Source organism: Lonchura striata, chromosome 10, assembly GCF_050655825.1.
Source record: "Lonchura striata isolate lonStrDom1 chromosome 10, ASM5065582v1, whole genome shotgun sequence".
Taxonomy (NCBI): domain Eukaryota; kingdom Metazoa; phylum Chordata; class Aves; order Passeriformes; family Estrildidae; genus Lonchura; species Lonchura striata.
This window is the reverse complement of record NC_140712.1, coordinates 24600703-24626155: the sequence shown is the minus strand read 5'-3', so window position 1 is coordinate 24626155 and position 25453 is coordinate 24600703. Positions and strand designations below refer to the sequence as shown.

General features: G+C 59.9%; 1 protein-coding gene across 4 annotated transcripts in view; it reads right to left on the bottom strand.

The window, feature by feature from the left end:
• Positions 1 to 1477: 1477 nt before the first annotated feature.
• Positions 1478 to 25453, bottom strand: part of ADAMTS7 (ADAM metallopeptidase with thrombospondin type 1 motif 7) — a 36419-nt gene continuing 12443 nt past the window's right edge. For 2 of the 4 annotated variants that reach the window (XM_085589069.1, XM_085589072.1), the window contains 17 exons: positions 24500 to 24644; positions 23737 to 23829; positions 23074 to 23219; positions 21597 to 21766; positions 21275 to 21408; positions 20749 to 20869; positions 20225 to 20469; positions 18906 to 19047; positions 17109 to 17235; positions 16495 to 16708; positions 14404 to 14562; positions 11787 to 14150; positions 10303 to 10455; positions 8970 to 9143; positions 8075 to 8221; positions 7839 to 7998; positions 1478 to 1776 (listed from right to left, as the gene is read on the bottom strand). In XM_085589069.1, the coding sequence (XP_085445195.1) occupies positions 1604 to 1776; positions 7839 to 7998; positions 8075 to 8221; positions 8970 to 9143; positions 10303 to 10455; positions 11787 to 14150; positions 14404 to 14562; positions 16495 to 16708; positions 17109 to 17235; positions 18906 to 19047; positions 20225 to 20469; positions 20749 to 20869; positions 21275 to 21408; positions 21597 to 21766; positions 23074 to 23219; positions 23737 to 23829; positions 24500 to 24644 (4867 nt within the window). In that variant the 3' untranslated portion in view covers positions 1478 to 1603. Of the gene's footprint in view, positions 1777 to 3276; positions 7999 to 8074; positions 8222 to 8969; positions 9144 to 10302; positions 10456 to 11786; positions 14151 to 14403; positions 14563 to 16494; positions 16709 to 17108; positions 17236 to 18905; positions 19048 to 20224; positions 20470 to 20748; positions 20870 to 21274; positions 21409 to 21596; positions 21767 to 23073; positions 23220 to 23736; positions 23830 to 24499; positions 24645 to 25453 lie in introns of those variants that run through there. The other 2 variants (XM_085589071.1, XM_085589070.1) reach the window with 2 other exon arrangements.

Here is a 25453-nt window from a genome sequence, read left to right as displayed (position 1 = left end):
ATGATCCTGTGCCCTCAGCCAGCCACAGCTGGGACCCTGCACGTGGAAAGGCACTGCAGGAGGGGCTCGCCAGATCCTGTGCCACAAATAAATTGATTTGCAGAACCGATTTATCCCATCAGCCCGGCTCATGTTTTAATCAGCAAATCCCAGTTGCAAAGGGCAGCTGTGAATGATTTTCAGATGCAAACTGATTCCTTCCTGCTGCCAGTGCCTGAACCGTCTCCAATTAACTGAGAACCTTCGGAATTCCCCACGGGGAGGAGAAAATGTGAAAGCCACCTGCTTCCTTCAGTAATTGTTTAATTTAGCACACTTTGTGAGCTGTGGCCATGAGAGCCCAACACAAGGGTCGTCCCTTTGCAGTCCTGGGAGGGTGACAGGGTGTGGGGCAGATGGTGCTGGGGACGAGGAGACCGGGACTGGACACAGATTCTTGGACCATAACAACTTTACACCACCTTGGAAGGGAATAGAGCACAAATGGCGAGGTCGTGGCTCATTTGACATAAAATCACACACAGGAATGTCCCCGTTTGGGCTGAGTGCTGCTCTCCCCGCAGCCCAGGGCTCCAGCCTGACTCTGCCCATGCAGGGAGGACTGCCCTGCAAGGTCCCCCAGTTTTTGGGCATCTTCCACAGCCTGAAGAGTAATAGGGAAAGGAATTCCTACCTAAACGCTCCTGCCCTCCTCCAGAGACCAACCTGGCAGGAATCCCTCCCCGGGACAGGGAGGGATTTGCTCCCACACCGCTCCGGGAGCAGGCGGTAGGGGCTGTGCCTCAGAGTAAATGGGATATTCTAGTTAAAAATCAGCTAACCTTAACAGAGGAGAATCTAGATAAGCAGGGAAAAAAAAAGATTTAGCCTGTAAGGCCACAGAAAAACACCTTAACCAAGCATTACACTGCTACACACAGAGAAACCCAGGGACTGAGCACTTGGCTGCCCACGAGGGAGGGACGTGGCACTCACTGCCGGGGCAGCTTCCCTCCCCTGCCCCAAGGCACGCCAAGGAACGGGAATGCCCTGCTGGACTCCAACCCTCCCTGGTGATGCCCTCTGCTCCAGAGGGACACAGCAATGGGCAACAGAGCCCTGCACAGCCCCAACTGAAGCTGAAACTTTCTTCCTCCGCTTCTTAAATTAAATCTATTTAGCTTCAGCGCGTAAACATTTTAATGAAAATTACAGGAATGGGTTGCTAGCTTCAAGTCCCTTAAAAAAAAACAACAAAAAAATCCCTACCCCAAAGGGTCGGCAGAGCCGGCGGAATGCTGGATGCTCACCTCAGAGATACAAAAATAATAATAAAAGTCAAAGTTTGTGCTGGCCAGCCAACACCTTGGAGAGGCTGCAAACATCGAAGGATAGCACCATGAGCATTTCTGGGAGGTCTTCCCCAAGTGTTGCTGCTTTCAGCTCCCCCTTCCCTTTGCTTCCCCCCGGCGTGCCCGGGCTGGGCGGCCCTGGCAGCGTTCCCGGCAGGGCGGTGGGGAGCAGCGGGACCCCAGCCGTGGTTGGAGCACCGTCAGAGGGTGGCACGAGTCCGCGGGCACGGCCGCCAGCCCTGCCCGGGCGCGGCGGCTCGGCGGCAGCGCTGTCAGCTGCGGGCCGGGCGCCGGTGCCCGCGGGCGCGGCCGGGCAGGGCTGGCAGCCCGGGCCGGCGGCAGCTGCGGCAGCACTGGGCGCGCACGGTGGGCAGCGGGCACCGGCCCAGCAGCCGCAGCGTCCGGCAGAAGGCGAAGCTCAGGCGGTCGCGCTCGCAGGGGGCACCTGGAGGGGAGGCAGGAGCACAGGGGGGGTCAGTGCTGCTGGCACCACGGGCACGGGTGCCCGATGTCAAAATGGGATGATTGTAAAGTCCCCCCCAGCCCCAACCCCTGCAGGGCTCTGTGGGAGCGATGGGGGACACGGACACAGCTGCCCCAGGGCACTGCCCGCTGTGGGACCCAGCACACCCCTCTGGCTGCCCTGGCAGGGGGCTCAGAGACCTTGGCACCGAGCAAAAACACCCGTGGCTCCCATTTTAGCCTGTGAGAAACACTGCCAGCTTTGTGTGAAGATTTACAGGTCGCAAGAGTTTGAGTTAATGTAACACCGGGTGAAAAAGTAGAATTTTGGGGGTTCTTAGAATAGGGTTCAGGAGGCAAGATGGAGGGATTTGGGTGTGTCTTGTCATTCTTCTCATCCTCCATTTTTCACTGTGACGGTGACACTTTTTGTTGCTTTGGAGTAGAGCCACACTGTCTAACAGAGGTGATTAGTATTGGGAATTAATTGTAAATAAAGCACACGTAGTTCATAGTATAAAATGCAAACACCACCCTAGAGAGCAGACAGAATGCCATGGCCGACCTGCTGGACAGAGCTTAACAGGACAAAGAAAGAATGTTATAGATAAGAGAAAATAAATAACCTTGAGAAACAAAACCAATGCATCTCGACTTCTTTTTTGGCTGCAGCACTGGGAGGAAAAGGCTTTTTATGATTTTAGGGCCATCTTGAGCACAGAACCCCAGGAGCCCTCCTGCACCAGGGCACCTGGCATTGCCCATCCCCACAGCAAGCACAGCTGTGCTGCTGCCAGCAGCCCCAGAGCACAGAGGCTGCCAGGGCACCGAGCTGAGCTGCAGGGGACAAACCCCCTGTCCCCTGTCCTGGCACCTCCTGCCAGCCCCCCCAGCGCCAGCAGAGCGGTGGAAAGGCCAGAATTCCTTTTTCTCTGAGTTGTTTTGGTTATTTTGAGAACCTGCATCATCTGGTTTGCTTCCTGCAGGTGTCCTGCAGCCCTCAAAACAAGTCTGGTGCTGCTCTGAGGACGGGCTTTGTTTTGGGAACGGCTGCTCCAGTGGCAGCCCAGGCCCCACCTGGGCTCTGGCCAGCAGCACAGACCCATCCCCAAATAAATATGATTTATAGGAATACAGAGCTGGTTTGTTTGCATTTTTGATTTCCTCCTTCTCTACTTCATCTCAGAGCAAGGCATGACTCGCTGAGCCTGCAGCTTCTCACCCAGTGGCGTCAGACTGCCTTAAATTACATCAGCTCAGAGTCGAGCCAGAGCTTAAAATCTGTGACTCTGTGATTCCAACTTTACCTCTGGCACAAGGAATTAAAATAGATGACAGCTTTTCTCTGGAAAGGGGCAGAGCTGATGCACTCTGGGCCAACCCCCCAGTGCTTTCCCTGGGCACCCTCCACCAGGACCATGAGAGCAGGGGCAGAAACGGGGCAGGGAATGGGATTTTCTCTTTCTCGGGACACTTCTCTGCAGGGGCGATGCCGTGACCGAGCCAGGGCAGCTGTGGCTGACCAGTGCCCCTGTCCCCTCTGGGAACAAAGGCTGTGCCGAGGGAACGGCTGCTGCCCCCATTCCCACGGGAGCAGCCCAGCCCAGCCCAGCCCAGCCCAGCCCGGGCGAGATGCGGCAGATGCAGAGCAGAGACTTCTCCCCCGGTTTGGGATTGCAGCCACAGCCCCCTCCCCCAGCCCGGCAGCGAGGAGGTCACCACACTGCCCTAAAACTCATTTTCTATTTCAGCTGAGGTCTTTCCTCCCTGCCTCGCGAGCTGCAGCTCCTTGTGCCCGGCCAGAGTGCCCCAAAAAGCAATTTATCACTGCAGTGCTGGAGCAGCAGCGCTGACAGAGTGGGCTGGGGGGATCCCAGCTTCACAGCACCCCTCAGGCTGGGTGGGACACCAGCAGAAGGTTTGCCCTGCTGGGTGAGCACAGCAAATGAGAAATCCCTGCAGAGCCCAGGCCAGGAGTGCAGCACATCCAGAGCTGCGGGAGCCACTGGAAAAAGGGAATTGTTTGTTGGTGCTGTGCCCCACGGGGCTGCCAGGATAATCCTCCCTGGGAGCATCCCTGTGGCTGCACAAGGCACGGCCTGAACGCCCAGCCCTGCTGCACGGGGACACTGGAGCACAGCAATGCAGGTATTGCCATTTGCTGCAGCACAGGGATGGCTCAGCAGGGCTCCTAAAACACCTCAGGGGTGTCCACGAGAGTGGCAATCGGCCTGGATGCCCACGGATGGGTGGGAATGTCCTGGGCACTGCTGGGGGATGCTCTGCCCCTCAGGACATCCAGCACTCGCAGCTTCCTAGAAAGTTATTCATGGATCACAACCAAGCTGCCTCCTGCCTTCCTTGGAAAGAGCTGGGAAGGCTCGCGCCGGGACGCTGCTTTCCAGGCCTGCAGGGATGGCTCAGCTCTTCCCTGCTCCCAGCGGGAAATTCCTGCCCCTGCACCATGCCCGGGCAGCGCTGAGCCCACCCTGCCAGGGGTTGCTGCTCTCTGAACTCCTCCTCAGCCTCACAGGATGGGATCACTGTGGGAAACAGCAGGGGTGGGCTTGGGATGGGGGAGAGGAGCCACCACCCTTGGCTGCAGCGCTGCTGACCCCACAGGAGACCCCGGCAGCACCCCAGGGCTCCAAAGCCAAATGACCTCATGGATCAGAGCATATCCAGCTTGGAAGAGACCCACAGGCATCGTCCAGTCCAAGTGCTGGCCCTGCACAGACACCCCCAGAGTCCCACCCCACGCCTGAGAGCGTTCCCAACGCCCCTGAACTCCGGGAAGTCACTGGGAGTCGTGGAGGGGCCGAGTTCCCATCGCTCTCCCAGCCTGCTGCAGGCCCAGGGTGGATGCGTGCGGGGTCAGGCTCAGGTCTGAAAATCTTGGCTGAGCTTGTGATTCCTCCCTGGAATTCGGTCTTGGGCAAGGGAAGCTGTAATAAGCACTTAATTTGTCAGCTCTTCAGAGAGGGACCTACAGAACCCACCCAATTTTCATTGAATCCTTTTACTGCCATTTCTTTCTATTAACAATTTTTTATATAATCCTTGCACTTCATTTGGAAACATGTTCCGTAAGTCCATGCCAAATTTTAGGCTAAAGAAATAGCTTAAAGCAGGGCTTTAAAAATCCAGGCTAAGTCAGCACATTAGAGACTGAAAACCCCCACTTTTTTGGGGGCTGTTTTTTTAGGTCGGTGTGGAAGTCGCTTTAAATTTCATTTAAGCTTCTGCCAGCCAGACCTAAGCTTTTACTTTTATTCCTGGGAAAAACAAACTTCCTGGAACACGTTCTGTAAAAACAAGGAAAGGTTGAGCTTGGAGCTGAGCTAGCAAATCCAGGGAATTAGGCTGCTGACCTCTGGCCCTCGGGATGTTCTCGGAGCCAGGGCTGAGTTGAACAAGTGAATCACCCCAGGGTCCTGCTCGGGGGCTGAGGTGCCTCCCTGTGGTGTCTGGTCAGCATGATGGGGTGCATGGGATGCACGGGGGGCACGGGATGCATGGGATGCATCCCCACTGCCAGCCTGGCCTGCACAGGCTGGCACTGAACCCGGGACAAACCCACAAACCCCACAGTTTTCAGGTGTCAGCCCTGCTGCAGGCAACACCTCTCTCCTACATTTTATCAAACCAGGGAGTCCTTTCTGGACTATCCCTTTCCCACTGACTCCTGCTGTTAATTAGCAGTTAATTAATTGCTCTCCATGCCTCACTCAGCAGCACCTCCTGGCCTCACCACTTGGATAGGGACCGACACGCTCAAACGACAGAGGAAATTGGGATTTGCTGCCATTATTTCCCACACGGATCCCTTGTGGACGAACTCGGTGACTTGCAGAACCATGACCAATTTAATTTCCTTACTTAATTGCCAATTAACGGAGAACCAGGCAGCCCTGGGGAGGAGCCAGCAAACAGGAGCAGTGGGACAGGGACGGCACGTGGGGCTGAGCCCGGGGGAGCAGAGCCGGCGCTCCTTGGGCCCACCACCCTGAGTGACCAGCTGAGTGACCAGCTCCATTCACCCCCCATTCCTCCTCCAGCACACAGCCATTCCCACTTTTCTGCTTTAAATCTGTCTGACCTGCTGGATAAGCTGCTGCAGGCTTCTCCAGGCCCTCATGCAGACCTGGGGCTCAGCTCCTTTCCAAGACACCATAACCAACTCCCAGATAAATGTCCCCAGCCTCTGGAGCATCGCACGGAGGCACTGGGGTGCCCACGGCTCTGAAGCTCCCAGGAGCCATCTAAGGACACCCTCACAGCTGGCTGCAGCTGTAAGGCAACAGCCACATTCAAAAATAACCTTGGTGGAATCTTCAATTAATTTATAACCTGGCAACAGCTCAAGATTCTGGTTCTAATTAATCCCGACCTCCTTTAATTGAGGAGCCGATTGCTGCGAGATGCTTGTTAGTGCTTCATCTGTTCTATCTCTGCTCCAAATCCATCTGATAGTGGTTTGAACATTTAAACCCTGCTGGGGTTATTGGCACTTTTGTGTCCGGTGAGGACACGGCCACTCACAGAGCCAGCCCTGGTTCTGCTGGTACAGGAGCACTCGTGCCACAGGAGAGAGGCTCCTGTGCTCCTCACAAAAACATGGATCGCTCCAGCCCGAGCCCATCTTGTGCAGTAAAGATCCCCTGGAGCACAGGAAAGGCCTGCAGTTACATTTATGTCTTTCTGGGAGCCTTTGCCTGTGCATTTACACATCTGGGATTTCCTGCCATGTGAAAATTTTGTTCCCCTTCATGCTTTGGCTGGAAACGTTTGTATTTCCAAGAGGCGTTTCCTGCCCTGGGCTGCAGCCAGAGCATTTATGTCATTTTTGATCCAGGATTCTACCATTTATTTGTGTGCTTCCTACACATCTCAGTGGTTATTCTGGTCCAGCCTTGGCTCCACAGCTCTCATCACCAAGCCTGGCACGGAAATTTTCCCCTGACCAAAACAGCCGGAACCGCACCTCGTGTCTTGAGCTGGGCTGACTCATCATTTCCTAAGTGCTGGAGTGCCCCATGGCCCTGCAAATGCTCCAGAAAAGGAGCAGATTAATGGCTAAAAACATCCTGATGGCAAACAGCGTCAGTGCTCAAATCCCAGTTAGCCAAAGCCAAAACGCTCCTGCCTGCTCTGGAATTGGTGTTGGAAGGAACACGCTGGGCACGGGATAAACAAAAAGAGCTGGAAGGCAGGAATGGGTGTCCCAGGCTGCACAGGGACCTCAGGGATGTGTGGAGCAGCTCCTGCACCCCAGGCACCAGCTACTGCTACCCCCCTGCCCCATCTCTCAGCCCTCCCTTTGTCCAGTAAACCTCCAGGAGGTCCAGCAATACTTTCTGGGCAGCCAAAGAGCTTTTCTTTTGCACAGACACATTAAAGAGATAAAGACATCAGTGACATCTAATCTCTCACTATACTGCTTTTGTGTAAGGGCTGCTAACTCTTGCAGTCCCCAGATTTCTGTCTCCCAGGTGACTGCCTGGTGCTTGGGATGTGTCCCTGTGAGAGGAAGAGGGAGCAGAAGCCAGGTGAGTGCCCGTGGTGCGGCCAAGCCCTGTGGCTGCAGCTGGGGCAGGTAAATGACAAACAGGTTGACACAGGGCTGGCTCCCTGGAGCACCTGCTCAGACACACCTGAAGATGCTGGAGAGCTGCTCCTTTATCCCATCTTCTGATGCTGGGCCCAGCTTGTTTCACAAGTCTTGTGTTCTGGGACTTCACCACTGAGCAGCTTCCTGAGAGCTCCATCACTGGGTATTCCCTGTGCCCTCCTGTTCCTGAATGCCCTGCTGCCTCTGGATGTGGTCCCTGCGCTGGGTGACACCCCTGACCCCAACAAGCACATCCCAGCTCACCTCGGTGCCAGCAGAACCCTGCCTGGCCCTTGAGGATGCTCTGACGTTTGCAGACAGTGACAACATTCCCACTTAATCATCAGGCAGCCGAGTCAGCCTTCCCCAGCCCACGCAGGAAACGCTCCCTCCGTCTCCCACGGCCTCCACGCCACTCTTTACCTGCCGCTCACCTGGCTGGGAGCCGTCGCACTCCTGCGGGTTGCACTTCTGGGTGCTCTCTGGCCAGGGCTGGTGGCCGCACAGGCTGCTGTCCTCCTCGGGCACGCCGCTGCGGGTGTCCACGCACCGCACCTGGCGCCGCTGGATGCCCCCTCCGCAGGGCGCCGAGCACTGCGGGGACGGGGGGCTCAGGCGGGGGCACCCCCAGCGCCCTGCCCCGGCCCCTGCGGGGCGGCAGCCCCCTCACCTGTCCCCAGGAGCCCACCAGCCAGGCGGTGCAGGGCTGGCTGTTGCAGGGCCGGGTGCTGTTGGGCCTCAGCGTCTCCTCGCAGCGCCCCGGCTCCGGGCACGTCACCAGGCGAGCCTGCTCCCCGCCGCCGCACGGCTCCGAGCACTGCGGGACAAACCCGGGACAGCTGGGCCAGGAGAAGCTCCAGGGAGAGCCCAGAGCCACCCCAGGGCCCGGAGGGCTCCGGGAGAGCTGGAGAGGGGCTGGGGACAAGGGATGGAGGGACGGCTCACAGGGAATGGCTCCCACTGCCAGAGAGCAGCGATGGATGGGAGATTGGGAATTAGGAATCGTTCCCTGGGAGGGTGGGCAGGAGCTGGGATAGAATTCCCAGAGCAGCTGTGGATGCCCCTGGATCCCTGGCAGTGTCCCAGGCCAGGCTGGACAATGGGGCTTAGAGCAGCTGGGACAGCAGCAGGTGTCCCTGCCCTGGCAGGGGTGGGCGAGCTGTGCCCAGGCCAGCCCATACACATTCTTATCTCTCAGGATTTTTCATAGAGGAGCACAGAGAGAAGAAAGAGAAAACAATTTCTATTTCTGCTCCTTGTTTTTCCCATGTGGAATGTGTTTGGAGAATTGTTTACCTGGGGTGTTGCTTGGTTGGATTCTGGTGAGGATTGTTTGAGCCTGATGGCCAATCCAACCCACCTGGGGCTGGGCTCTCAGAGAGGGGCACGAGTTGTGAGCGAGTTAGATTTGGGAGTTAGAAAAAGCAGGTTTGTAGTTTTAGTATCCCCTTTAAATAGTGTATTAATGTATTTTAGTATAGTTATAATAAAGAAACCATTCAGCCTTCTGGACTGCAGTCATACACCATTGCTGCCCAGCGGGTCCCCTGCATTTGCAGCAGTACCTCTCTCCAGGAGGACGTGTACCAGGCCAGGCAGGGCGCGCTGTGGCACGGCAGCTGCGCCGGGGGCTGCGCCAGCCCCGCCTGGCAGTGGAACGGCCGCAGCAGCCGCTGGTCCCTGGTGTCCACGCAGTGAACGTCCCGCACCTTGGTGCCCCCGCCACAGCTCCTGGAGCACTGCGGGGACACGGAGCCACGGTGGGGAGGGACAGACAGCCACGGAGGGGGAGGACACACAGCCATGGAGGGGGAGGACACACAGCCACAGTGGGGAGGGACAGACAGCCACGGAGGGGGAGGACACACAGCCATGGAGGGGGAGGACACACAGACACAGTGGGGAGGGACACACAGCCACGGAGGGGAGGGACAGACAGCCACGGTGGGGAGGGACAGACAGCCACGGTGGGGAGGGACACAGACACAGTGGGGAGGGACAGACAGCCATGGAGGGGAAGGACACACAGCCACAGAGGGGAGGGACACACAGCCATGGAGGGGGAGGACACACAGACACAGTGGGGAGGGACAGACAGCCATGGAGGGGGAGGACACACAGCCACGGAGGGGAGGGACACACAGCCATGGAGGGGGAGGACACACAGCCACAGTGGGGAGGGACACACAGCCACAGTGGAGGAGGACACACAGACACAGTGGGGGAGGACAGACAGCCAGACAGGGGGATCCCTGTGGGGACGGGAGGTGACCCCAGGAACACGCTCTGCCCTGGGATGGGTTCAGTTGACACCACACCTCCTTTCCCCTCTTGCTCTAGGCCCAGCCAGAGCACAGTCTATGTGGCTCACCTGTCACTGGCACCCCTCTGAAACCTGCTGGTTTCCAGCTGGAACAAGAGCAGTCTTTGTGCCTTATAGAACTGATGATCCCAAGGAACAGCAACCACCCAGAGCAAGGAGAGCTGCTCCCCACCAGCGACCCAAATTCACCCAACCCAACTGCAAGCAGCCCCTGACGGGGCAGAGTGGCCAGAACACATGAGAAACCACAGAACCAGAAAATGGCTTGCAATGGACCTTAAAGACCACCTTGTTCCAAGCCCCTGCCATGGGATGACCTCCACTAGACCAGGCTGTCCAGCCCCACCCAACCTGGCCTTTCATCAAATCCACCTAAAGAAGATTTTAGCAAATTCCTGACTTTCCTACCAGCCCAAGAGCAGGAAACATGAAAATACTGTGGGATGAGCGGTTTAAACCCCGCGGCAAGCGCAAACCCACGCGAGCTGTGGGGCAAGAGCCCTCCCCAAGAGCAGGCGTGACCCCACAGCTTGCCCCGCGGGTTTTGGGGACCCTCCCTCGCCCGTGGCCCGTACCTTGCTCCAGTTGCCCACACGCCAGGCCGAGCAGGGTCTGAGGGAGCAGCGCCGGGCGGGCACGGGTCTGTCGGCCGCGGGACAGCCGCCGTCGCTGCCGCTGCTGCAGCGCACCGGCCGCCACACCGCGCCCAGGCCGCACGTGGCCGAGCACTGCAACACAGGGAGCTGCTGCAGTGCACCCCAAACCTGCTCAAAGCCTGCCCCAAACCCGCCCCAAAACCTGCCCAAAACCTGCCCCCAAACCTGCCCCCAAAACCTGCCCCCAGCCCCGCAACACAGGGAGCTGCTGCAGTGCACCCCAAACCTGCTCAAAGCCTGCCCCAAACCCGCCCCAAAACCTGCACCAAACCTGCCCCCAAACCTGCCCCAAAACCTGCCCCAAAACCTGCCCCCAAAACCTGCCCCCAAAACCTGCCCCAAAACCTGCCCCCAAAACCTGCCCCAAAACCTGCCCCAAAACCTGCCCCCAAAACCTGCCCCAAAACCTGCCCCCAAAACCTGCCCCCAAAACCTGCCCCCAAAACCTGCCCCCAGCCCCGCAACACAGGGAGCTGCTGCAGTGCACCCCAAACCTGCTCAAAGCCTGCCCCAAACCCGCCCCAAAACCTGCCCAAAACCTGCCCCCAAAACCTGCACCAAAACCTGCCCCCAAACCTGCCCCCAAAACCTGCCCCAAAACCTGCCCCCAAAACCTGCACCAAAACCTGCCCCCAAACCTGCCCCAAAACCTGCCCCCAGCCCCGCAACACAGGGAGCTGCTGCAGTGAACCCCAAACCTGCTCAAAACCTGCCCCAAAGCCTGCACCAAACCTGCCCCCAAACCCGCCCCAAAACCTGCCCAAAACCTGCCCCAAACCTGCCCTGAGCTCTGCAACACAGGGAGCTGCTGGAGTGCACCCCAAACCTGCTCAAAACCTGCCCCAAACCTGCTCAAAACCTGCCCCCAAACCTGCCCCCAGCCCTGCAACGTGGAGCTGCTGAAGTGAACCCCAAACCTGCCCCAAACCTGCCCCAAACCTGCCCCCAGCTCTGTAACAGGGAGCTGCTGGTGCCCGTGCCCACACCCTGACAGCAGGAAGGTCCCCGGGCACTCGGCTCTGCCTCGCCCACGGGCACTGGGAGGTGCTGGGGGATGATGTGGGCACAGGAGCTTTCCCCTCTAAGCAATCCCACTCAGGGAGGGAAGGAGGAGAACCCGCTCCTCCAGAGCCCATCCAGCTGTTTCTGCTCCAGGTGGGACCAACCCTTCCTCCAGCAGCTCAGTGGTTGCTCCCAGGAGGAGCCTCATGGCCACGCTGCCCGCAGCACAGGGGAAACGGGGCAGCACCCTGGGGCTGGGGGTGCCAGTTGTTTGCTAATTAGCACTAATGACCCCAGTCCCCGACTGCTGCCAAGAGAAACGTCCCAGAGCCAGCCAGGACAGGGACAGGTCTCACATCCCTACTGGCCATGTCACACTTTTAATGGGACTCACCACGTACCTCACTCCAGTTCCCAACCTCCCAGCTGGGCTTGGCAGGGGCTGCTGCGGTGGGCGATGGTGGAAGCAGAGCCTCCTCCTCCTCCTCCTCCTCCTCCTCCAGCCTCTTCTCCCAGAGTGGGGGGGACAAAGGGGTGGGCTGGGACAATTCCTGCCCCCCGTCACTGGAATCAGGTGTCCCTGGGGGTGCCCACAGTGAGGGCTCCTCTGCTGGTGTCCCTGGGGGTGCCCATGGTGAGGGCTCCTCTGTTGATGTCTCTGGGGGTGCCCATGGTGAGGGCTCCTCTGCTGGTGTCCCTGGGGGTGCCCATAGTGAGGGCTCCTCTGCTGGTGTCCCTGGGAGTGCCCATAGTGAGGGCTCCTCTGTTGATGTCCCTGGGGGTGCCCACAGTGAGGGTTCCTCTGTTGGTATCTCTGGGGGTGCCCACAGTGAGGGTTCCTCTGTTGATGTCCCTGGGGGTGCCCACGGTGAGGGGTCCCTCGGTGCAGGGACGCCGAGTGGGGTCCCATGGGAGGTCAGCTCAGTGCGGGGCGATGCCAGAGCCGGGTGCTGGGACTCCCCCTCTGTCCCCCATTCCAGGGGGGACCCTGCTGTGTGGGCAGGTGGGCCACGAGCTGGGGCTGTGGGCACCACTGGGACCAGGGCGTCCTGCTGGCTGAGGCCACTGGAGGTGAGCTGGGCTGGCCCGGGCACAGCAGGGGACAGGGACACAGGAGGGGCTGTTGTGGCCACCGAGGGGGTTGAGGTGGGGGCTGTGGGGCTGTGGAGCTCTGGCTGGTGCCCTCCCTGTCCCACAGCATCTGCCCTCTCCATGCCGTGGGATTGCCCTCCTGCCCGCGTGCCCAGCATCTCCATCCCTGCCCACCCGTGCTGCTCGCTGGGCCGTGGGGCTGCACCCCTGGGGTCACTGCTGGTGGCCAGAGCCATTTCCCCGGAGTCCCCGTGGCCTCTCCCTGCAGACCGGGCTGTGCCGTGTCCCTGTGTGCCCACAGGAACCCCGCTGGCCCGTGCTGCCAGCCCAGGGGCCACGTCCAGCCTGGCACTGCCCCGGCCCAGCCCGGCTGGCTGCGGACCCCTGACAGTGGGGACATCCTGCCCAAGGCTGCTCTTGGAGGGCACAGCTCCGTGGGGCTCAGCCCAGGGCACAGGGACATCCTGCCCAAGGCTGCTACTGGAGGGCACAGCTCCGTGGGGCTCAGCCCAGGCCACAGGGGCATCCTGCCCAAGGCTGCTACTGGAGGGCACAGCTCCGTGGGGCTCAGCCCGGGGAGTGGGGACATCCTGCCCAAGGCTGCTCTTGGAGGGCACAGCTCCGTGGGGCTCAGCCCGGGGAGTGGGGACATCCTGCCCAAGGCTGCTCTTGGAGGGCACAGCTCCGTGGGGCTCAGCCCGGGGAGTGGGGACGTCCTGCCCAAGGCTGCTCCTGGAGGGCACAGCTCCGTGGGGCTCAGCCCAGGGCATGGGGACATCCTGCCCAAGGCTGCTCCTGGAGGGCACAGCTCCATGGGGCTCAGCCCGGGGAGTGGGGACATCCTGCGCAAGGCTGCTCCTGGAGGGCACAGCTCCGTGGGGCTCAGCCCAGGGCATGGTGCCCCAGTGTGCAGAGCCGTGGGTCTCGGAGCTCTGGGTGGGCGGGAGGTGCTCAGAGTGGGGCACAGGCACTGCACCCTCCTCCTCCTCACCCAAAAAGGCAGGGGTGGTGTAGCTTGGGGTGGCTGATCCCACATCCTCGGGGACCACGCTCAGGAGGTCGTTCGTGGCTAAATCCCCGGGCTCAGTGTCTCGCCCAGCCACAGGAGCAGGAGCGAGTCCCTCCTCGGTGCCTGGCTGCTGCTGGCTCCATCCTCCCAGCCCGGTGGTGAGCAGGGCCTCGGTGGGCAGCTCCCAGGGCCCCTCGGTGCCATCGGGGCTCAGCTCTGGCTTCGGCTCCTCGCCTTTGCTCTCCTTCTCCGTGAAGGGATAGTAAGACAGATCCTCGTGGAAGTTGATAAAGTTATAATCGTAGTAAAAATCATCAACAAAGACATTTCCTTTCCTGGCTGAGAAGTCCTCCTCGGTGATGACATTGACATCGTTGGACTCGGGGATGTTTGGGATCGAGGGGTTAAATTTAGGGATGTGATTGCTGGGGATGTAATGGATTTCATTAAATATCTCCGTGCTGGAGGAGCCACTGCCGGACCAGTCGGGGCTGCTGTCCCAGTTGTGGTGGCACGGTGGCAAGGAGCAGAGCCTCTCGGGGCTGGGTCTCTGGGCAGGGTCACACGGGGCCCCGCTGCTGCTGCTGCTGCTGCTGCTGCTGCTGCTGCTGCTGCTGCAGTGCACTGGGCGCTGCTGGGTCCCGTTCCCACAGGTCACGGAGCACTGGGGAGGCAAGAGACAGGGACAGCTCTGTGGGCACGGCTGGAGTGATGCCAGGGCTCCGCAGGACTTTGGGCACAGGGCTCCCTGTCACTGTGCCAGCTCCCACCACCCCGGGCAGCTCCCGTGCCAGTCCCACCCGGGGTACTGCTCATCCCAGCAAGCAGAGCATTGCTGCCCAAACCCCCTCTGGGGCTGCCCCCCGTGCCACAGCAGGGCTGGAGCTGTGGGGACTTTGCTCAGGGTGATCCCTGACCTGCTCTCCAGCCAGAAAGAGTTTTCCTGGGAGATGGAGGCTGGGAAGGGCAGGGGTGAGATGAGCTAATAGGCCTTTCCTGTGACCTATTGCCATGAATTGCATCTCTTCTTCTGGAAGAGCATTCTTTGAAGCAGGGAATAACAACATGGGTGTTGTCTGAGTAGGGAAAAAGCAAAGGTCAGGAAGGAGCTTTGCTGGGGACACACCATCCCCCCATAATGGGCTCTTTGAGTTGGGTCACTACAAAAGAAACTGAGAAGCTGCAAAGGAGAACAACAGCATTTTCTGCTGCATCTGGGGCTTGGAGCAACCCAGACTTGTGAAAGGTGTCCCTGCCCAAGGCAGGGGGTAGAACGAGATGAGCTTTAAGGTCCCTTCCACCCCAGAGCATTCCAGGATTCTCTGGTAACACCACGTGGCCACCACCAGGTATTTCTGGAGCTGGAATCAAACCCTGGCACACACCAGCACCTGTGAGAGGGCTGCGAGGAGCTGCTCCCCTGCAGAACAACAAACCAGAAAACAAAGCAGCTTCTCTGGAAACTCCACAGAGCTGGGTGTGCAGGGCTTTGGGGCTCTCCTGAGGTCCCAGTGCTGCAGCAGCTGTGGGCCACCCAAAGCCCAGGGAGCTCCTCTGGCAGGGCCAGGAGCTCCAGTGCCACACGGGCACACTGCTCCTGCCTGCAGACAGCTGCCCCACCCTGCTGGTGCTGCTGACAGAAGGACCACAGCTCTGGGAAGCTTCCAAGCCCCTCCAATCCCCCTAATTATGGTGGTGGTGGAAATGGAAAAGAAAGAGGGCTCTCCCTTTAAATTAAAGGACAGAAAAATTGCAGAACCTCAAAATCCCAAACACATTTCCCCAGGGCTCACACATCCACTGGTGCCAACACCACCGAGGCCAGCTGTGAGGGCTGGGGCTGCCCTGTCCAGCACTGACCCACCAACAAGCCATAATTTTCCCTTTAAATCATTGCATCCATCTTTCTCAGCCCTTAATTGTGGCTTTTGTGGGCCCCTGGAAAAATATTTCCAACTCGCTCTCATCTTGCCTTCAAATCCTCTGCTCACATTTGATTCCATTTGTTCCTTAGCAACAAGCTCTGTTCCCAGGCTCTCTCCTTTCTCTCCTGATATTTGTCTTCACTCTGAACACTTTTGGAATGGCTGTTTAAATTAGGAGTTATCATTTTCTGGTTGAAACCCTCAGCCTGTGGTTAAGCTGATTCACAAAAACACAAAAATAAATCAAGCCTGCAGAGAGTGTCACCATTAATCACCCCATGGAATCATTTGGGTTGGAAGGGACCTTGAAGATCATCCAGTTCCACCCCCTGCCATGGGCAGGGACAGCTTCCACTCCACCAGGCAGTTCCAAGCCACGTCCAGCTGGAAACCTCATTTCTGCCCTCCTTGTGCCAAGCATGGAGCGTGGCACTCACCCTGGGTGAGGGAGCTGCAAAGCCCAGGGCTGGGGCAGAGTTAAACTGCCCAGCGCCCCTTCCTCACCCTGAGACCTCTCCAAGCAGTGGAACTCCCATCCCTGGGAGCTGGGGCAGAGTTAAACTGCCCAACCCTTCCTCACCCTCAGACCTCTCCAAGCAATGGAACTCCCATCCCTGGGAGCTGGGGCAGAGTTAAACTGCCCAACACCCCTTCCTCACCCTGAGACCTCTCCAAGCAAGGGGATTCCCATCCCTGGGACCTGGGGCAGAGTTAAACTGCCCAACCCTCCTTCCTCACCCTGAGACCTCTCCAAGCAAGGGAATTCCCATCCCTGGGACCTGGGGCAGAGTTAAACTGCCCAACACCCCTTCCTCACCCTGAGACCTCTCCAAGCAATGGAACTCCCATCCCTGGGAGCTGGGGCAGAGTTAAACTGCCCAGCGCCCCTTCCTCACCCTGAGACCTCTCCAAGCAGTGGAACTCCCATCCCTGGGAGCCGCTGAGCCCACGGGGACACAGCCATGGATTTCTGGAGCAGGAGCACACCCACTGCTCTGGGGCAGGCTGAGGTGTCCGGGGACCCCTGTCCCCAGCTCCCACCCCTCTGCAAGGCGCTGGCACATCCCCCGTGTGCCCTCTCACCTCAGACCAGTTGCCCACAGCCCACGGGGAGGGGCAGGGCACCTCAGGGTGGCAGGGCGCGGTGGCATCCGGCTTGGCGAGGTGCTGGCAGTCTGCTGGCTGCAGGGCCCTCTGCTCGTCCAGCCCCACGCTCTGGATGCACAGCACCGTCCTCTTCATCAGCCCTGCCCGGCCACACGAGGCCGAGCACTTCTGCCACTCACCCACCCACCACCTGTGTGGGGAGAGGGGAGAGAAGGGAAAGGGAAGGGAAAGGGGAGAGGAAGAGGAAGGGAAAGGGAAAGGTCTCAGCCAGAGCAAGCAGCCGTGCCCCAGGATCCATCCCGCTGCCCATCACGTGAGGCCATGGGGAAAGGAGGACCCCAAATGTGTCAGCCCAAGGTCTGGGAGCTCACAGAGGGTCAGGGATGGGGCAGTTCCCGAGCTGTGCCGGGGTTGTGTGCACAGAGGCAGAGAGGAGCATCCTGCCAGGATGGGACCCCCGTGAAGCTCTGCCTGTGGGCGGGCAGTGCCCCGTGGCCATCAGGCAGCCCCAGGGATGCTGCCATGGACCCAGCCAGGGCGTGGGGCGCGTCCCCAGGGCGAGGGAGGGGAGGAAGCAGGGCGGCTGGCACCTGGCGGGGCAGGGCTCCTCGCTGCAGGGGCGCTGCTGGTCGTCGGGGCGCGTGAGCGCGTCGCAGAACCGCTCCTCCACCAGGCCCGCCAGCCTCTCCACGCAGTGCACGACCTGCCGCTGCACCCCTGCGGGTGGGTGGGCACTGAGGGCACCCCCGGGGCACCCACAGGCACCCGGGGGGCACCGGCACCACGCGGGCACCGGCGCGGCTTTGGAAACCCAACCCAGCAGCTGACAGGAGGCTGTGGCAAGCACATTTCTCTCCCTCTTGGGATTTTTCATAGAGGTGCACAGAGATGAAACGAAAGAGAAAACAATTTATATTCCTGCTCCTTGTTTTTCCCATGTGGGATGTGTTTGGAGAATTGTTTCCCTGGGGTGATTGCTTGCTTGGATTCTGGTGAGGATTGTTTGAGCTGATGGCCAATCCAACCCACCTGGGGCTGGGCTATCAGAGAGGGTCACGAGTCGTGTTAGAGAAAGTGGTATGTAGTTTTAGTATCTTCCTTTATATATAGTATATTAATGTATTTTAGCCATAGTTATAATAAAGAAATCATTCAGCCTTCTGAACTGAGTCAGACATCAGCATTTCTTCCCATTGTGTTCACCTGCATTTACAGTAGGAGGCCCTTGGTGAGCCTGAGCCACCAGGCCAGCAGGGAGAAAATGAAAGCACCACTTGAAGCTGCAAGTTCACTTGTGCTGAGGTTGAGATGCCCTGGCAGAACCCCTGGCACCGGGGCAGCTGGGCAGGATGGCAGCACTGCCCGGAGCACCGCCAGCCACCGTGGGCACTGCCAGGGCTGCCCCAAGGGGCAGCTCTCGGCTCTTTGGGCAGCCCTGCCCCAGCCCAGCTCAGGCACAAATCACTGCCCAAAGCCCCGTGGCCCCGGGTGCTCCCAGGGCTGCAGGGTGACCTCAGCACACTGCCTCGCTCCGGCTTCTGTCGCCGCTCCTGCAGCACGTACCCGACCTGTGGCATGGACAGCTGCCACCACACACTGACACGGCCCTGCTGGAGCTGCTGGGCTGGGCTCTGGCCAAGCACTTGGGAGCTTGCAGGGCCGTGGGACTCAGCAGTGCTCACTGCGAGCTCTCCCAAATCCACATCTCATCTCACATCAGGAAGAGGGGCTCAGCCCTCCTCCAGCTGCTCACCCTCACCCGACTCCTGCCTGATTCACTCCTCTGTTTCCCTTCTGTTCTGGAAGCCAAGCACTCGAGTCACACAAAGAAAAGCTGGTTTTAAACAAAGCCCATGTGCTGGCACTCTGTGCTACCTAGAAAGCACAAGTGTCCTTGAATTCCCCTTTTTTCCAGTGCCAGCTGCTCTCGAGGAAGTGCGTGCTGCTCCCAGCCTCCCCCGGCAGCGTTCCAGAAATGTCCCTCTGCACCAGCTGCCCCAAAGCTGCCCTGGGGACCCTGGGGTACCCAGCCAGTGGTGCAGTGGGGCAGGAGGGGGGAAACAAATGTCCACACACGGACACTGTGGGACCCCAGTGCTCTCCATAAAACGCTGGATATCCTCCCCCCGTGGAGAGGCCCAGGCAGGCAGGAGACCTTCCACACTCCCTGATTTCTCTGAAGCTCCTTTGTCTCCATCCCGTGCCGGGTAACAGGACACTGAGCCGGGAGCACAGTGCTGATAAAGCGCTGGGGTTCCTGCTGAGCACCACGGCCCTGACCTCAGCAGATGGCCCTTTCTTCTTCCCCCAAGACCTCGTGAAACCCAAGGCCCAGGAATTTCAAAGGCTCCACTGCCCGGGGCGGGTGTCCCGTGGGCTGCACTCACCTGTCCCGCAGGTGGCCGTGCAGGTGGTCCAGGAGCCGAAGCGCCACAGGAACTCGGGCTGCTCCACCTCGTTCTCGCTGTCGGCCGGGCGCTGGATGGTGTACTGGTACCTCACCCCGGGGTTGGTCTCCTGGAACAGCAGCTGGGGGACACAGGGCACACAGAGGGGGTGAACAGCAGCTGGGGGACACAGGGGACAGGGGGTGGCATTGCACCAGGGGCTGCTCAGGGTGAAGGAGCTGCCCAGCAGGGCCAGAAGGACGTGACCCCATGCCCAGCTCCCCGACAGAGCTGGATGGGATTTGGAGTAACCTGGTTTGTGGAAGGTGACCCTGCCCACGGGTGGAATTTCCTAAATCCTCCCACTTCAGAGGGGCTCCTGCTGCTCCTGTGGTTGACACAAGCCCTGCTGGAAGCGCCGCCCGCGCTCACGAGGGCTGGGAGTTCATCCCTGTTTTTCTTAGCCTAAGCACCCCCATTATTGCCAAAGCTTTGTTGTTCTTGGAGCTTTGGCAGGAGCCAGGGCGTCTTTCCAAAACCTCTCCATGAACATCGAAACGTTGCCGTCCACAGGTTTTAATTAGGTTACGAATCCCAGAAAGTGATTAGTGGGTGCCGAGCACGCCAGCATTCCCACTACCAGCAGCCCTGGTGGCAGCGGGCCCGGGCTGCTGCTCGCATCCCACCCGAGCTGCTGCTGGAGGACAGGCAGGAGGAGGCTGTGGCTGCTGGGGCAGCTCCTGCAAAGGCAGGGATGAAATGGGGAGTGCGTGAGGCTGAGCCACGGCTGCCAGGGTGGAGCATCCTGGGGCTCCATGGGATGCAGCTCCGTGGCCACCACCACAGCTGGCACCACGGGGGATTTCAGCCTGGTGCCAGCTGTGCCATCACGTGTGGGACGGTTCCCACTGGTTCCTGCAGAGGAAGGCTTGGCCTCACGGTCGCAAGGATATTGACTCCAACTGCTTTGCATGAGCTGGCAGCTCCCTCACTCCTGACTGTCCAGCCCAGCAGAAGCAGCAGGGCTTTTTCCCTGCTCATGATAAGATAGGGGAAAGGCCTCAGGAAACGGCTCTTTCTCCTCACACTCCCTCTCCTGTGTAAATATTCTGCGGAATGCTGCAAAGGGGATGAGGCTCAGCTGCGAGTGGTGTGGGCTGGGAACACTCCCCGGGCTGGCAGGGTGTGCTTGGCTGCTCCAGTGTTGGCTCCCAGAGAAACACACCCCGAGGAGGGGCAGAGCCCATCCCCTGGATGCAGGAAGGGCCGTGAGGGACCACGGCAGCTCAGCCCCACAAGGAGGGCAGGATCCATCCTACCTGGATCCACACGGGCTCCACGGTCGGCCCCGGAGAGGTGAGGTTCTCCCAGTTCCCTGTCCTCTTGTAGGTGAAGGTGGTCCCTGCCACCCTGTAGTCCCCGTTCCACTGGATGGTCCAGCCACCGTTCAGGAAATATTTCTCCGGGTCCTCGCTCCGCAGCGCCAGGAAATTCCCGGCTTCGGCCACTTCTTCAATCCGGATCTCCCGGGCTCCCACGGGGATAATCCCAATGTCCACATAGCCTGGGAGCGGAACCAAGCATTGGTCTTGGTGGAGTCAGAGGTGTCTGAGATGGTTTTTGTCCTTGGATGGGTGCCAGCACTGTGCCAATCCTTGCACCTCTGTAAGGCAACAGTGGGCACCAAGCCCTACCCTGCCCTGAGCCCACCTGAGCTCCCTGCTGTCTTCTCCCCAAAAAATCGACAAGTTAGAATTAAACTCCCCTTCAGAAGGAGCAGCAGCAGCCCAGCTGTGCTGGAGCAGGCTCGGGGCGCTCTGGGGACAGCAGGAGGTGCCCTTACCCAGCCCCTCGCTGTCCTCGAAGGTCTTGTGCACGGTGTGGCAGGTGGAGCCGTCCCCGTGGCAGACCCCGCAGCGATCCTCCACGGCGTGCGAGTCGATCTCGTAGTCACAGCCCACGTTCTGCAAGAGAGCCCCGTCAGCCCCACGCCAGCGTCTCCCAGTCCCTGCCAGCACCGCCCCCGAGGGATTCACAGCACCCTGGGGTGGCGTGGCTTGGAAGGGACGTTAAAGACAATCCAGTTCCAGCCCCTGCCATGGGCAGGGACACCTTCCCTGAGATCAGGGTGCTCCAAGGTTGCTCCAGGTTGCATCCATCCTGGGCTGTGCTCTGGTCCCTGAGGCCAGCACAGAGGCTGACGCAGCCCGTCCCACTCACCCCACGGGAGCCAGCAACGCTCTCCGAGTGGGGAATGGCAAAAGGAGCGAGCTCAGCATGAGAGGGCAGGGACGCTGAGCACCCAAGGGTGGGTGCTGCCCCTGGGTGCTTCCCAGGTGCGGGGTGTCCCTGGGTGCCCGCGGCCCCACCTTGCAGATGCCGTTGATGCAGACGTCGCGGCTGGCGTCGCTGTCGTAGCAGGGCGTCCCGTCCACCACCGCGTCCCGCAGCTTCTCCGCAAAGTACTCGTGCTCGGGCCGGCAGTGCAGCTCGCAGGGGTTCACTGGGAACAGGCACAGACTCAGCCTGGGGCCGCCCCCCAAAGCACAAATCAACCCCCAAAGCAAAAATCAACCCCGCCAGCCCAGGGTAAAACACAGAACACGGCACGAGCGGGCTGCGAGGCGAGGCTGGGACACCGGCGGCCGTGCCCGAGCCTCTCCAGGGTTGGGGTCTCTGCCCATCACTCACTGCTGTTGGGCACTGGCGTCCACTTGTAGAGCTTCCCTTTGTAGAGCATGGCGTTGAAGTGGCTGCACTGGACCTGGCGGAAGGAGGGCTTGTCCGCGGGGCAGCGCCGCACGTTGCAGATGCGGAACCGCTTCCGCTCGCCCAGGCAGTACCGGCCCCCGTACTTGGGCCTGGGGAGGAAACACCAGTCACAGGGGCTGCGAGGGCACAGACCCCCGAGTCACAGAGCTGCGACTGCTTTGGGTCGGAAGGGACCTTCAAGTCCATCCCTGTTCCACCCCAGCCACGGGCAGGGACACCTTCCGCAGGCCAGGCTGCCCCAAGCCCCGTCCTGCAGCTGCCCTGGAGGAGCTGCTCTCCAGCCCACCCAGGGAGTGCTCCTGACTCTGCTCCTCTACCACCCCAGGGAATGGCAAAGCTGACACTGGGCTTTTCAGAGCAACAGAGACTCGGGAAGCACAACAGTGCTTTTCTCAGATGCCAGCAGAGCCTCACAGCACGGCCACCCTCTGCTGCCACGCTGCCTTTTCCTTTGGTCACCCCACTGCCCGTGGCCCACGGCCCATGGCCCAATGACCTCACGAGAATTCCTTCTCCTGGGCACACTCTGCTGAAGGCAATGAAGCTAGTGATTATTTTAGGGCTGTGTTTACACACTTGGCCCTGAGGAATGGACGTGTGAGGGGGGGATGCCCAGCACACATTTTCTCACTTCATCCCAAGGGCAAAGCTGAAGATTTACCTCCAGTGGCCAAAGCAAACAACTGCCCGGGAAATTCCCAGTGTTTGCTCTCCTGCCTGTCCACAGCTGTGTTTGGAACACTCCACAAACCACCACAGCACCTCTGCCACAGAGTTTATGTCAAACATAAATCCAGGTCCTGATCAGACAGAGCTCTTCCCTCAAGAGCCCAGCAGCGTGTACCAAACTCACCCGAGGAAGAGGACGGGCAGAACACGTCTGGGAGGGTCAGGAGCTCACTCCTGGGGCTGCCAGGATGCCCCAAGCCATGGAAAAGCAACTCCCCTGGAACACCACTACAAAGCCCTTTTCCTCCCCATCCCAGGCTGCTCTGACACCAGGGCAAGCCGGGGGTTTTGGCTGAATCCAGTGCAACAGGGATTTGTGACCAAGAGGACATCTGGGGAGCAGATGGGTCAGCAGAAATCCCAGGATGGAGATGGCAGCTCCTCCAGCAGTGCCCGGACACTTCCAGCCAGCACTGGCTGATGGAATGCAGCAGGGTGATAAACTGCAGCAGGGTTTTTCAAAACAGCTCTGAATCAGGCTCCAGGAATGCCTGGTTTGCTGCTCTGTCACCAAAGGACGCTGGGTATGTTTAACATCCCTGTGGAGGCTCTGCCCTTTGTTTGAGTCACTCCAGGGCAGGGGGTGGAACCAGTCCCTCCCAGCCCAAACCAGCCCAGCGTTCTGTCCCTCCTGGGGTCTGGGCAGCCCGGGCTCAGCCTGGCTTACGTGGGGTGGCTGCAGTGCCTCTCAGCACTCTGCACTCCTGCTCCACAGCTGCGGGAGCACGAGGCCCAGGAGCTCCAGGCGCTCCAGCCGCCGTCGATGGGCTCGGGCCGGAAGCCCACGGGAACGCACTCGCCGTTGAAGCACCACTGCAGGGACAGGAGGAGAACAACAGGCTAAGGGTGGGGAGCACTGAGCACACGGACTGTCCCGTGGACATCCCTGCTGTGCTTGCATGGAGGGGTCAGCTGGGCTCTGCCACCGCCTGGAGCTCCTCAAGCCACGGGAATCTCAGAGGTGTTTGAGGACTTGAGGAAGGCAATAAGCCCAAAACTCCTTGGAGACCCCTCAGCAAGGGGATCCACAGCCCAGTGTCAGCCCAGAGGGGCTCAGAGGTGCCTCCCCAGCAGTGGGAAAGATCCCAGGGAGGAGCAGCCACCATGGCAGCAGAACCAGCCTTGTGCTCTCCTGCCATTAACTGCGGGTTTCACCTTCCCAGGTGATTCAAGTGATCCCAGGTGAGTCACCTTCCCTGAGGGCACTCCCTGCTGGGTGTTTGGGCACAGCAAGGGCAGTGGGATGGGCACCTCTGCCCATCCCACCCCTGCAGAGCCCCTGTGTGTGCAGGAGCAGGGTTCCCGAGGCCATGGGGGGTGCCCCCGTTACCTTGCTCTCCCCGCAGGCCGTGCCGTCCACAGCCGCGTCCAGCTTGGAGTGACACGTGTTCCCCACCGTGCACCACAGCGTGCTGCAGACACTCTGTGGGAAGAGAGGGACACAGTTCCTGCCTGGCACAGAGCCCTTCCTGGGGCACGGATCAGATCCATCCTTTGGGCATGGATGAGATCCATCCCTTGGGCAAAGAGCTCTTCCTGGGGCATACATCAGATCTGTCCCTCAGGCACAGACCAGATCTATCCTTTGGTCACAGATCCCTCTGTGGGGCACAGATCCATCCCTGGGGCACAGATCAGATCTATCCTTTGGTCACAGACCCATCCCTGGGGCACAGATCCATCCCTTAGGCACAGATCAGATCTATCGTTTGGTCACAGATCCATCCCTGGGGCACAGACCCATCCCTGGGGCACAGATCAGATCTATCCTTTGGTCACAGATCCATCCCTGGGGCACAGACCCATCCCTGGGGCACAGATCAGATCTATCCTTTGGTCACAGATCCATCCCTGGGGCACAGACCCATCCCTGGGGCACAGATCAGATCTATCCTTTGGTCACAGACCCATCCCTGGGGCACAGACCCATCCCTGGGGCACAGATCAGAACCATCCCTGGGGCACAGATCAGATCCATCCCTGAGGCACAGACCCATCCCTGGGGCACAGATGGGATCCCTCCCTCGGGCAGGGTGGGCACAGCCCCAGCACACCCCCCAGAGCCCCTCGCTGTGGGCAGTGTCTGTCCTTACGTCCATGTCGTCGCAGAAGGTGGAGCGGGGGCCGTACTGCAGCCGGCACTGGTGGCCCACGTCGTACAGGACGCCCGGGGGCACCAGGGGAAAGTCCAGCAGCTCCCGGGCCGGGGGGTCATCCAGGCACAGCCCCCAGCCCCGGCTGCAAGAGAGGTCACAGCGGTGTCACCGTGGTGTCCCACACCTCCGCAGGTGCCAGGGGCAGCAGCTGGTGCACGCCCGGGATGAGCCACCAGCACTTCCCACTCCCTGCAGCTGCTCCAGTGGCACCTCTGGGTGCCCTTCTGGGGTGGGAGCCCCCCAGAGTGATCCCCCACGTCCCCCCGGCGTGGCAGGACACGGGGAAGGTGAAGGGACAAAGAAGGGACAACAGCCACGGATGTCCCGGTGGAGCTCCAGAGCCATCCCCGCAGACCTGCCCAGAGGAATAAGGGAATTTTGGAGGAACAGAGATGACCAGCAGCCGGACACTGCCATGCTCAGAGCGGGCTGGACAGGATGGCTCTGGGGCAGGGCTGGCAGCAGGGACGGGCGGTGCCTGCTCTGCTCCAGCCGCTCTTGCTGCGGCACTTCCCAAACGCTCCCGGGATTGTCCCCAGCTCAGCCCGGGTGTTATTCCAACAAACTCCTTTCCAGCAAGGCCGAGCCTCTGGCAAGGCTCTGGGGGCGGCTCGGATTACTCGGGTTTGTTGTGATTGGGAAGGGCTCGGAATTCACGTGCAGTGAGATTCCTTTTTAAGCCAAAGGGCTGGAAGCAGGAGAGCTGCTGCTGCTCTGGGGTGCTGGCAGTGCCAGGGGTGATGCCAGCAGGGCCAGCACCCCCTCCCGCCTTTCCCATGCCACCACTGAGCTCCACACGGGACACCTGCAGACAGCTCCCTTGGCTGGAGACACTCCCTAAACTCCCATGCAGATCCTCACTGACATGTACTTTTATTTCCCTATTGGAAA